At 63.8% G+C, this 12,527-nt stretch overlaps 2 protein-coding genes across 3 annotated transcripts; both read right to left on the bottom strand.

Annotated features, from left to right (window-relative positions):
• Positions 1–108: 108 nt before the first annotated feature.
• Positions 109–6,598, bottom strand: LOC308628358 (mesothelin-like protein; the record flags this gene model as incomplete). The annotated part of the gene is given in 10 exon segments (XM_081255181.1): positions 109–159; positions 368–458; positions 744–922; positions 925–939; positions 1,046–1,172; positions 1,292–1,377; positions 2,354–2,437; positions 2,441–2,474; positions 3,505–3,625; positions 4,384–6,598. Coding segments are annotated over 10 exon segments (828 nt in total). The 5' UTR covers positions 4,424–6,598.
• A 1,749-nt stretch (positions 6,599–8,347) lies between these two features.
• On the bottom strand, positions 8,348–12,523 carry RPUSD1 (RNA pseudouridine synthase domain containing 1). Of its 2 annotated transcripts, XM_081255691.1 has the most exons (6): positions 12,440–12,523; positions 11,726–11,912; positions 11,529–11,652; positions 11,295–11,397; positions 11,040–11,141; positions 8,348–10,608 (listed from the first exon to the last, which is right to left on the bottom strand). In XM_081255691.1, exons 2-6 carry the CDS (start codon positions 11,905–11,907, stop codon positions 10,181–10,183), a joined length of 939 nt encoding a protein of 312 aa, XP_081111817.1. In that variant the 5' UTR covers positions 11,908–11,912; positions 12,440–12,523; the 3' UTR covers positions 8,348–10,180. The 2 variants fall into 2 exon arrangements, with proteins under 2 accessions (XP_081111817.1, XP_081111816.1); XM_081255690.1 differs by lacking the exon at positions 12,440–12,523 and having other exon boundaries at positions 11,726–12,277.
• Positions 12,524–12,527: the final 4 nt, after the last annotated feature.

The raw sequence follows: 12,527 nt of genomic DNA, 5'->3' as shown, positions 1-12,527 counted from the left end.
CTCTAGTTGTGGCGAGCGGGGGCTACTCTTCATTGCAGTGTGCGGGCTTCTCATTGCGGTGGCTTCTCTTGTTGTCTTACGCTGGCTGAGCTGCCCTGCCCGTGGCCATTATGCTGCCACTATGGCCACTATGCTGCCAAAGAAGTCCAGGCCCACGGCCTGGCGGGCAGGCCTGGAGAGTCCACACCCTGGGGAGGGCCACCAGGGCTACCTGTTCCCTCCTTCCTCCCCACAGACAGAAACTCTGTGGCGGGGAGCGACTGAGGACAGCGCTTGGGCATCAGAGTGGCTGCCGGCCGACCATCAGGCCTGGGCAGGCTGGTGGAAGGTTGGCTGGATCCCCACCTGCCCTGGGGCGCTGCCCTACCTCCTGCACCTGCATCCACAGGCTGGGGCTGATGTAGGTGGCTAGGGGTGCCAGAGCCTGCAGCCCCTCCAGGTTCCAGGAGCCAGGGGGCCTGGTGTGCGAAGGGGGCTCTGTGTCGGGCCCTGAGCAGCATCCAGACCCCTCAGACCACCTACCCTCCCTGAGTGCCATTCCCAGGGCCTGCCCAGCAGAGACTCTCCCACCCTAGGCCTCTGGGCACCCCAAACCCATACCCCATAGGCTGCAGGGTCAGAGTGGGGTGGGAGCTGGGTCAGAGGTTAGAGGTCAGTGGGGCTGTGGACATTGATCCCCAGGCTGCCTCCTCTATCAGGTGGAGGAGGGGAAGCCTGGGTAGAAGGCATGGGCCCCCACTCACCCGAGCCTGGTCCTGCTGCTGGCCAGCAGCCTGCTGAGGGCGGCCTGCTGGGCAGCCATCAGCTGGGGACAGCGCTGCAGGTTCTGAAGCACATGGGGGTCTGCAGCCATGATGCTGGATGCATCCATGTCACACACCAGGACCCTGAGGAGCAGCAGGTCGGAGGTGCTGAGGCTCGGGTGGGGTGGGGCCCTCCCTGCAGGACAGCAGGTCATCTCCCTGCAGGACAGCAGGTCATCATGAGCCTGGTCCCACTGCCTGTCACCTGTTCTGTCCTGGCCCGGCCGGCCCACGGTGCCTACCAGGCAGGCCAGGGCTCTGTGCCGCAGGGTGGCCCTCTGGTCAGGCAGGTTGGCCAGCAGCCCTGTGTTGCCCTGGGTGGCGCGGTGGACGAAGGCCTGGCAGTCGGCTTCCCTCACCTGTGTCAGGCTGTGGGAAGGTTGGGGGGCTGTCAGGAGGGAGGCCAACTGGGGGGCCTCCGAGTGACTGAGGTGTCCCTGGGGAGCATGCTCAGCCCACGCTGCTGGGCATTGGGCGGGGAGGGGCACTCGTAGAAGAGCAGCAGGTTGGTGGGGTGGAGCTCGAAGTCGCCCTGGAGGCCTTGCCAGGTGGCCAGGTTGGCCAGACAGCTGAGCTGGGCAGGGCAGGCAGCGTGTCACTTCCTTGCCTGGCCGAGGGCTTGCCCAGCCCCTCTCCCTCTGCCCACCTTAGGGTCCCCCACCTACCTCTCAGCCCCCGTCCCCACGCCCACCCGTCCCCTCCTTCTGCCTGCTGGCTCTCTGTCCCTGGACTTCATGTTTTCCTCTTCCTGCCTCAACCTTCACATGAGAACCGGCCTCAGAATGGGTCAAACCCAGCCTGAGAGCCCCCTCCCCTCTGGCATCAGGCCCTTGCCCACCCCAGCACCCACTGCACCACACTGGCTCACTGAGGGTCTGCTTATCCAATGCACCCCTGCCTGGACGTCTTGTCCCACTTACTTGGCCTACTTTGGGGTTGTTTCAGATCTATTACTAATTTTATATTAATTTTATAATAAGACAAAATAATAGCTTTCCTTCCTTCCTTCCTTTTATTAAACTCAGGGACTGGTGACGCTTGGGTCAGCTGTGGGTCCAGGTGGGCTCAGCTGGCCCCTCTTACAGCCCAGGTGGAGGAGAGGCCAGCAGGCTGGAAGACCCCTCACCCTCGGGGAGCCTGGAGGACCTGCCACAGGTGCCAGATGGAGGCCAGGTAGGCAAGCCCTCACCAAACCAAGAACAAGAGGCAGGAGTCTGTGGGTGATTGGTGAGAAGTCCTGGAAACAGTCCAGAGTGGGCCACACTGGAACATCACCCAGGGGAGGGAGAAGCCCACCTCAAAGGCTAACTTCCTGTCCGTCGGGTGACCTGAGAGGTGCATCTTGTGTCGGCTTAGAGACAATCAGTGCAGCTCTCCAGCACAGGGCCCTGTGCTTAGGAGAGCTACTCCGTGTCCTGGCACCACATTCCTGGCCCTTGCTGCCTGGGTCCTCTGCTGGGGATGCCTCCCTTCCTGCCCCTCCCCGGGACTCCAGGGAGTCTGCCCTTGCCCTCGACACCCAGGCAGTCTCGGCAGGGGCCGCCGCTGACCTGCCAGGCTCCGAGGAGGACATGCTGCGTCTCCATCCTCCTGATCAGAGCGGCAAGCTGGTCCCAGGCCAGCTGACTGGCCGGCTAGCACCAGAAGCCTTGCAGGAGGGAGGTGTTGGCACTGGGCTGAAAGGAGACAGACAGTGAGGGGCAGAGGGAGTAGGGGCCCCAGACTGCAGCATTTGGGGTGGAGGTCAGACTCCTCAACACAGGGTGGGGGTGAGAGACACAGGAGGTGTGGACAGCAAGGCTCTGGCTGCCAGCATATGCATACCACACATTTCCCCTGAGGGCGCCCTGTTGGTGCTGGGCTCTGAGCTATGAGCAGGGCTTAAAAGTGGCCCCTGTCCAGACTCAGGGTCTGGTTGAGGCCCAGTTCCAGAGCTTGGGGCTCTGAGGTCCCAGCGATGGCTGAGGTTTTGAAGGGCACCTGTTGGTTGACTGCAGCCAGGCTTTCCTCGTGATGTGAATCTAGTAAGATCCATGCACAGGAGAGGGTCAGGTCTCATGAGACCTTAGCCTGGGCCCAGCTGGTCCAGTTTGGCCTCCAGCCCTGCCTGAGCAGTCAACTGACTGATCAAGTGATTGATGGCAGATCAGTGGCCTCCAACCCCCACCAGGACAGAGTCTCAGTTTGGGACCCAAGAGGGCAGCAAAGCTTGGGGCGGAAAGAAGAAAGCTGAGAGGCCTCAGGACAAGAAGTGATTGTTGGGAGTTCCCTGGCAGTCCAGTGGTTAAGACTCCGTGCTTCCAATGCAAGGGGTGTGGGTTTGATCCCTGGTGGGGGAACTAAGATCCCACATGCTGCATGACGCGGCCCCCCCAGAAACAAAAAAAGTGATTGTCTGCCGGGCCGAGGTGGGGGACCCGGGTCCCACGATGGCCAGCCGCGATGGCCTGGGGTCCTGTCCCAGTCATGTGGGTGTGACTCTGATGAAGGACACCAGCTGCCCTGAGCCATCTCCAGCGAGTGACCTGGGCAGGCAGGCAGGGCCAGGCCCCCCATATAGGAGCCGGGAGTCAGTCCTGCCCCAGCCATGCCTGGGCCGTCAAATGCAGACCCTGGAGATGGTCCCTCCTTCTTACCCCTACCCAGGCCTGCCAAGGAATCTGCTGGGGAAACTTGATTGTGACTCAAAACCTGCACTCACCTGGCCCACAGGTTGGCCCTGCTGACATCCAGCCCTCCCTGGGTGGCGCCCTCAGCCTGGGGATGAGAGCAGTGGGCAGTGAGTGACACCAGGAAGGCGAGGCCCGGGCTCACCAGGGCACCTGGAACAGAACAGGCCATAAGCATCTGTGTGGGAGCGTCCAGTGTGGGTCTCCCCAGGGCTCCCTGTGTCCTGGGTGGGCCTGTGATAGCCCCAATATGGAGTCCTTGGGAGCTCCACGGTGCTGGTCACCTGTGTGCCAGCCTGGATCTGAGCATGCTGTGTGACCAGGTGAACATGTGTGGCAGTGTGTCTACCTGTATACACAACTGTCTGATGCTGTATGCCTGTGCCCCTAATGGTATGTACAGTGGTGGTGTATACACAAGTGTGGTGGGGTGTATATGTGTGGGATGGCATGCATGACTACGCAGTAGACCTGTGTGCCTGCTGGTGTGGCAGTGTATACACTCATGTGATGATGTGTAGCTGGTGGCATGTGACTGTGTGTCTGGAAGCATGTGCACACCTATGTGATGGCCTGTATGCATGCCTACCAGTGTCCACATGTATGCACCTTCTCCCTCCACCCCCTGTGGCTCTGTCTTCACAGTCTGAGCCCTGAAACCCCTGAGCAGAGGGACAGGGGTCAGCTACCACCTTCTCCTGCTCCTCGGTTGCTCAGTCCCTTCTAGCCATGGCCCCCCTTGTCCCTGCCTTGTACCCAACAGGACCCCCACCCCCAGTGCCCCATCTGTGCCGCCCCCTTCCCTTCCCGGACCCCCAGTAGAGGCTCAGGAGGAAAGAGGGTGATCCTGCCACCCCGAGGAGCCGGCCATGGGAGCTGCCCCCCAAGAGGGGGAGGGAGAGTCATCTCACCTGCTCTGGGGCCCATGGCTGTGTGGTGCCCACTGGTCATCCTGGCAGGAAGGCACCGGGGTCACAGGCAGAGGGTCCGGGTCAAGCTGGAGAGGAGACAGGAGGTGGTGAGGCCAGGGCAGGGTACAGAGGGGAGGTCACCACCTAGGGTCACACAGGACAGGTGCCATGCAGGGCAGGTGACCCCGAACCTTGGGCTGTAGCTGTGTCTCTTCGTCTTTCAGGAGGGCACAACCCACAAGCAATGTGTCTCTGGAACAAAAGGGAGCAGCAGAGGGGGTGCCAGGCCAAATCCAGGCTTTCTTATCGCAGGTCAGGGCTCAGGGGATCTGCAGCTGGGCTGCTGTGTCTCCAGTGGACAGCTCTCTCAACAGCTCGAGGGTGGGGGTGGGCGGCAGTCCCAGTGAGTCCCTGCAGCAGCTGGGGTGAGAGGCCTGCTGGCCCCCAACCTGCCCTGGTGCAGCCCCAGCTTCACCCCCCACACCAGGCGGCCCAGGCAGCCCCCTTCCCTTCTCAGGGCCTTGGATGCCCAGACCTGGCCCCAGGCACAACCCATGCTGCAGCCTGCCGGCAGCCCTGGCCATGGTGGAGACCAAAACTGAGGCCTGGGGAGGGGGTTGCGCCAGGGAGCCTGGTCCACACTGCTGGCTCCTGGACCACGGCCTTGCACGGGCTGCTGGCTTGGGGCACCTGTGGGCCTCCGGACTCTTCATGGCCCACGAGGAAGATGGGGAGGTAACCGCCCCAAGTGGGGGCCAAGACGGAGGCTCAGAGGGGCTCAGCTACCTGCCCAGGGCCTCACAGAGGCCAGACTCACAGCTGGGGCCCTGTGCGTCCAGTTGGTCGTGGCTCCCGTCCCACCCCCGCCCCTCACCTGAGCACCAAGAACTCTGTCTGTCCTAGAAGGAGGCTGTTCCAGGTCCAGGCGGCAGATATCAGAAGCGGGGATATTGTAGACGTGGCACCAGGAGCTCCAGACACCAGTGGTCCCACCCTGCTCTGTGTCAGCCCCTGTAACTGAGCTTCGGGGTGCAGGGGTGGTGCAGGGTTGGGGCACCACGGTCTCCGCTCACCTCCATGGCTCGCTCAGCACTCTGCCCTGCCAGCCACCCACTCCTGCAGTGACGCCTGCTAGGCAGACGTGTAGGGGAGGGGCTGGGGCTATACCAGGTGACGCAGCCTTGTCAGCCCCTGGGGGCCCCAAGAGCAGCAGGCACCTGCTCCCCAGCCTCACAGGAGCGGGAGGCTTAGCTCACAGTTGGCGGCTGCCGAGCACACACCCCTCCCCTGGGGGGCCTGGCTCAGCCGTGACCTTGCCCTGAGGGTCGCACCTGCGTTTGTACACGTGCACACCTGCACTTGACACGTGTGCTGGCATCCGTGTGTGAGCACACATGCACATCCGTGTGCACCCAGGAGCACACACATCTGTGTGCACACATGGTGCATGTGGTTCATGTGTCCCCTGCAGGGATCTTAGGCACACGTGGCCCCACTGTGGGGCCTGGGTTGCGTGACGTGTGGCGTGTTTCTGTACTGTGGATACTGGAACAGAGCCGGCCATGCGTGTCCACACGTGTGTGCACTGTGGGGCGGGGAGGGTGTGCAGGCAGCCTCAGTGGGAGAGCTGTGCCTGCCACACATGTGGCCCTGGTGCCCAGCACCCTGGGGCCCAGGACGGGGACAGCTCCACAGGGCAAGTCTCCAAGGCAGAGCAGGAGGTATGGCTGAGGGAGGGTTGGGAATGAAGGTGCCCACAGACACTTCTTCCCCAGCTGAGGTGGGGCAGGCTGGGGGCCCCAGGCTGGCCCTTGGCCCCAACTTTCACCACATCTGCCCCTGCTTGGCAGGGCCAAGAGGGCTCTGGAGCCTTGAGCCCCCATGACATGGGTTCAGCCACTGAACAACTACCACCTGCATCAAGGGCCACACGTGCCCATCGAGCCAGCCCCGCAGACAAGCAGAGGTGCTGACCCTGGGGGACCTACAGCTGGAGGGACCAGCTGAGGATCGCTCCCCGGCCCCTGGCTAGGCCCCATGGGAGTCCAGCTGCAGCATCTAGAGCTGGAGGGCACCCAGAGCTTGTGGTGACAGCCCCCTCCCCTGAAAACTGTCCAGTGACTCCCCGTCCAGCTGGCCCAGGATGGGCTTCCAAGGGCCCTTTGGCCACCAGGAGGGCCAGCTCAGCTCCATCTGGCAGGGTGTGTGGCAGTGAGGCCGGTGACCCCCAGGGTCTGGAGGGGGGTGGGCTCCAGGGGGCGGGTCCCACTGGAGGTGGGCAGGCTCACCCTGGGCTCTAGCACTGACCCCCTGAGGCTGGCTGGTCAGCTCTGGAGCACTTGGTTTTGGCTGAGGGCTTGCTGGAGCTCTGGATGCTGAGGGGTCTGTGGGGGTGGGATGTCACTTGGTGGTGGGGTCTCCACCCACCCCAGGGTCCAGGCCTGGCTGAAGGATACTCCCCATAGGCCAGTGAGTGCAGGAGGCCAGATGCTGGCTGCCCCATTTGGGTTTGGCCTCTAGGGAAGCCCCAGGCCCCGGGTGGACAAATGACCACAGCAACAGAGCAAGTGCTGGGCTGCAGAGAGTCACACCCGTCCCCAGCTCTGTCCCGTACTGCTCGTGGAATCCGGCCCCCACCAGCAGCCCAGCAGGGTGCTCGCTGTACACACGAGGAGACTGAGGCCCAGGCTGGCTGACGGCTTGTCCCTGTCCACACAGAGTGAGCAGGGGCAGGGTTGGGCACTTGGGTGTGCTCCTGACCTGCCAACATTGTGCCCCCTGGAGCGTGACCACTCATGGGCTGCCCCACAGTAGGCTGTGGGGGGCAGATGGACTGGGTGGACCCCATGTCCTGGGGCCAGCGGGAGAGGCAGCATACCTGTGGGGAGCAAGGTCGGGATCTGTGGTCCTGGGGGTTCTCAGAGGGGCTGACAGGGCTGACAGGGGGAGGAGCCAGGCTGTGGGGAGAGGGGAAATATACGTGGAACATCCCCGGGGCAGCTCCTACCCATGGGCCCCTGTTGCCCTTCCATCCTGCCTTCCCTCTCTCCGTGGCTGCCTGTCTGTCCAGTCTACCCGTCTTCCTGTCTGTCTTGTCGCTTGCTCTGCAGGCTCAGCCCATGGGCCCTGAGCCAGGCTGTCATGCCCAGGTCAGTGCTCTGCGGCGGGCCACGCCTGCCCTCCGCTCTCCCCCAGGCCCCTCCTCAGCCAACTGGTCCTACCCTGCAGACCCTCAGTCAGGGTGGTCCCAAGGCCCCGACCTGGCTGACCTCCTCAGGCCATTTGGCAGTAAGCAGGGGCTGGAGCCCCAGGGCCACATGGTGGCGGCGGCTGTGTGCTCCCGTCCCTGTGGCTGGGGTCGGGGGTGGGGGCACTGGAGGCTGGGTCCTGGCCCAGCCAAGACTCCTGGCTACAGAAGCGTGGGGATGGGGGTGACCCTTGGCCCCCTGGCCTCACCAGCTGCTTCCTGGGACCTGAGCAGGGGGACAGTGGTGATGCCAGCCAGCTGAAGAAAAACGATTCTCTCTGTCCTGGCATGAGAAACGCCCCCCCGAGTTCAGGACCTGTGCCCCAGGGAGGACCCCAACATGTGGCCAGTTGCTGGGGCACAGGGAGGAAGACCTGGCCACCCTTTGGGGTGTTGTCAGGTAGCCCTGCCTGAGCTGGGTGGGGAGGGGCCCCTGGGGGCCCCTGGAAGGAAGGGCTGTCAGGGTGGTCCTGGCTTGGCCACAGCCCCTGTAGGTCCAGACCCTCTGGCAGGTGCCAGCAGTTGGGCAGCAACTGGGTGTGTCCATGGGAAATGGAACTTCCAAAGGTCACCGCAGTCTCAAGAGGACAGGGCTATGAGGGGCCGGGGTCAGCAGTGACCCCGTGTGGCAACAGCAGGCATGATGGTGGCTGAGCACCCCCCAGAGGCGTAGGGGGTGGGGCCATGACGAGGGGGCGTGGGGAGAGGCGGGAAGCCTGCACAAGGTGGGCTCACGGCCCTGAGTCCTTTGGGGACCATTCCTTCATTCTCTATACACACTGAGCAGGGTCTGTGAGCCGGGCCACACTGGGGGTGAGGGGCTGATGCTCGGCAGGGACCTAAGGAGGAGACAGTGGTGAAATGCTGAGAAGGGGGTGAAACAGGTAAGAGTTGATGGCAGAGGAGGGCATTAGGGTGTGGGGAGGTAGATGGTGGCGGGGAGAGGAGGGCAGAGGGTGAAGGTAGTGGGAAGGAGGTGGAGTGGAGGGTGGTGGGGGGAGAGGTGGGGCAGTCCTCAGCAAGGAGGTGAGGTGCTGGGAGTGCCAGGAAGGTGATGCTCTCCCACCCCACCCCCGTCTGACGAGAAAGGGTCATGCTGGGCACATCACAGTAGCCATCCATCTGTCCAGGCTGCTGCCCCGTGGGTCCCTCCGATCCTGTTACAGATGAGGAGACGGGGGAGCAGAGGCTGGGACCTGGGTCTCTGCAGAGGCCCCATGCGGGGTGGGGGTGGGGGCTGCCTCTGGCTCCACCCGGGCTGAGAGCTTGCTGCGGTTACAGGTGGGGCGAGCCCAGGAGCCCCACAATAGGGCCTGTCTGCCTTGGCCGGCCGAGAGGAGGGGCCTGGCCTAGTTGGGCACAGGGACATGGTGTGTGACCTCAAACTGGCTGGAAGCCTAGGCGCCAGCCCTCCCGTGGCATTCTGAGGTGTTGGAGGGCCCCAAGGTTTGCACTGTGAGGGCCGCGGCTCTACGGAGAACCCTGGTGGGACCAGGTGGATGCTCTGATGTTTTTGGCTGGGGGTCTTGGGGTCCTCCAGGGATGCAGCTGACCCAGCTCTGTCCCCTACTCAGAGCCCAGCCCCCACACCAGGACTGCAGGTTGTTCAGTGAATGGGGGCGGGCAGGTCAGCAGCTAGGATTATAAGGTCCGTCCTGGCTCCTGTTGGGGTCTAGGGCAAAGGTCTGTCCAGTGAAGGGATGGGGCGGGGGTGTGAGCCCCCCTGAAATCCCCACATCAGGCACATTCATGGTCACTTGCAAGGTCAGTCATTGAGCGTTTATTCCCAGTTCTCAGAGCTCAGCTATGGCTGGGGAGGCGTGGCCGTGTTGTGGGGATGGAGGAGGCAGGGGCTGGCGGGCTGCCCTTGCTCCCAGGCTGAGGTCCTGCCTGGAAATTGCCAGGCAGGTGATGGAGGCAGCAGCCACAATTAGGGGCCCGGAAGACCCCATGGAGCAGCACTGAGAAGGCCTGGAGGGATGGCACGTGAGGTGGGGGCTGAGGAGTGTGGCCCACACCTACCTCCACGTGAGACGCTCAGGATGCGGGTGGAGGGGGCAGAGTCTAGCAGAAGCAAAGGCACAAGGTCGGACGGGTCTAGCAAGGAGGGTTGAGGTCTGCAGATGGAGAACCCAGCCAGGCTGGGGTGTTGGACACAGAGGGTCCAAGCAAAGCAGCGTGGAACAGGGTGCTCTGGGGTGTTGGCTGGGGGCCCAGGAGGAGCCCACCTCAAGGGGGGCCAAGGTTCTGGCTCTGCCTCTTCCAGGGTGACCCCGATGAAGTCTACAAATAAGCTCCTGGGGTTGAGGCTCTAGAACCAGGGAGGTGCTCTGGGGCAGTTTGTGGGGGTTGGGGTGTTGGGAGGGAGGCCCATGTTGGTCCCACAGCCCAAGAGCTTAATCCTCTGGAATCGCAGCTGCCTGGCTCCCCCTGCTGGCCCTGCCGGCCCTGCTCCAGGCCTGGCCATTGCAGGGATGGGTCCAGGACTCTGACCCACAGCCCCCAACCCTTGGCGTCCCAGCCTGCCATCCCCACCCCAGCACGATGCTCTCAGTTGTCCGGCTCCAGCGTCCACTCCGACAGCCACTTCAGGCAGGAGGCCCGCTGTGCTTCTGTCTCAGGGAGCTTGGCAGGGGGCGGTGGGGGCCGGCCCGGCCCGGGCAGGGGCGTGGAGGGGCTGCAGGGCCCGGGGCCCCCTTCTGTGGGGTCAGGGTCTGGGGCAGCCCGCAGGACCTGGACGAGCTCGTCCAGTGGCTGCACCAGGGTGTGGGGGCTCCAGCAGGCATCGAGGGTGGGCACGAAGGGGTCGGGCGTGCAGGCCTCCACGCACTCGGTGCACGTGGGGATGCGCAGGTAGAAGGCGTGGAGCATCATGCGGAAGGGCTGGTCCTCCTGGCTCGAGGCCTGTCCATAGGTCTGGTCCCCCACGATGGGGTGGCCCAGGGCGCTGCAGTGCACGCGCAGCTGGTGTGTCCGTCCTTTGGGGAACAGAGTGGGCCAGTCAGGCGGGGGCGCCACCCCATGCCCACCCCCTACCCATTCACGTCATGCCCAGCACCGTCCTTGAAGCCTCACACAACCCCTGGGGGCAGCAGACCTCCCTGTTTCATGCCACAAAGACGTCAGAACTCAGAACAGAAGCGACTTCTGGGGCTGCCCCTGGTGAGGCCAGGGCGATGCTTGATCAACTAGAGAACCCAGGCCTGAGCGACCTCGTACGCGGCAAGAGGCTGCAGGCTGTGAGGCTGAGTGTGGGGGAGGAGTCAGCCTGGCCAGCAATGCTGGGAGACCCCAGGCAGGTTCCTTTCCTGCGTGGTGGGGACACTTCGGTGCCCTGTGCCAGGAGATGCCCGAGGCAGGACACCATCAGCAGACAGCAAGGAGACCTGGGCACGCGCCCTGGACACACCCGTGAGAGGCTGCAACAGCACTTTGGAGACAGGATCACCTGCATACAGTCCGTGTTCCAGGACCACCAGCTCAGTGAGGCTTGGTTTTGGGTTCTCACAGCCTGAAGGGAGCAAGGAAAGCCCAGAGAGTTGGCTGGGCCAGCTCCATGGCTGAGTTCACCCCAATCCCAGGTCGCCTGCCCGGGTTGCCCCAGCCTACCCAGGGTCCCCACTGGACGACTGTGCCCCTGGCCCCCACCCCCTGCCCTCCGTACCCTGTGTGCCCTCAATGCACATGGTGTGGGTCCGGCCTTCTGTGCTGTTCTTGCCAATAGCATAGCTGATGGTCATTCGGCTCTCCTGGACGTGCCCCCGCACCTGCCAGGAAGGGGGTCACACACTGCTCACGGGGTCACCCACCACTGCTGGGAAACCCACCTGACAGCCAGAGGCTACCAAAGTGGATTGAGAGTTTGAGTCTCCTGCTCCAAGGACCAGCCGGGCCTTACCAGAGCCAGATAAGCCTTGGTGACTCTCCGGTCCTTGAAGCACCTGTAGGCACTGCCTGCGGCTGCCTTGTTCAGGGCCACACAGAGTGCCCCACTGGTGGAGAAGTCCAGTTGGTGGCAGAACCTGGCGTGGGGCAGAGGATCAGTGGTGGCTGGGCTGTGGGCCGCTTCCCACCGACGGAGGCTGCTGTGGGTACCTGAACCCGTAGCAGGTGTCAGGGTCGGCCAGCTCCGGGAAGCGGTGCCGCAGCTGCTTCTGGAGGGTCAGCGTCTCCCACCAGGCCTTGCTGTCGATGCGCACATCCCAGTGCTTGTTCACCACCAGGAAGTCACGGCTCCGGTACACAACACACAGGTTCTCCACGCTGCCTGGCTCCATGGTGGCTGCAATGCAGGGCAAGTACATGGAGCGGGGTCATGGGGTGCCCAGCCCACATCAGGGTCCTGCCCACCTGGCGTGGACACCCCTGCTCCCCAGGGCCCTGGGTCTGAAGCCACCGAGGCTGTGTCAGGCAAGCTTGCAGACCTACTGTGTGCCTGCTCCCACCTCTGAGTCAAGTAGCAGGGTGTCAAGTAGCAGGGGTCTGGCCAATATCAGGGGAGCTAGTGTTGCCCTAGGCTCTGGCTGTGGGGCAGTCCTGCCAGACCTGGGCCTGGGGAGAAGCAGTCTTGCCCTCCAGCCTGCTCCCACGGAACCCTTCCCAGACGGGCCACGGACACGCGATAGGGGCCTTTTCCGGGGTGGGGTGCAGGGCAGGGGATGGGGCTCTCCTTCTCCCACGTAGACGTCCCCTGCCCTGCCTCCCCTCCGAGGAACCCTCGCCTCCCGCGTCTGATGGGCACAGGCGGAGAGGTGCCCGGCGGACTCCACTGCGAACACTTCCCGCGCCCCTGCCCACTCCGAGATCGACCTGCAGCTGAGCTGCGCCGTCTGGGCCCCCGATGCTGCTGCCCGGCCCTGGCTCCTGCCCTCGCGTCTCCCTGCCTCGTGGCCCAGCG

This window comes from Mesoplodon bidens (genome assembly GCF_964165515.1).
Source record: "Mesoplodon bidens genome assembly, chromosome: 15".
Classification (NCBI taxonomy): Eukaryota; Metazoa; Chordata; class Mammalia; order Artiodactyla; family Ziphiidae; genus Mesoplodon; species Mesoplodon bidens.
Note: the sequence above shows the minus strand (reverse complement) of the source record. Positions and strands in the feature narration are given on the sequence as shown.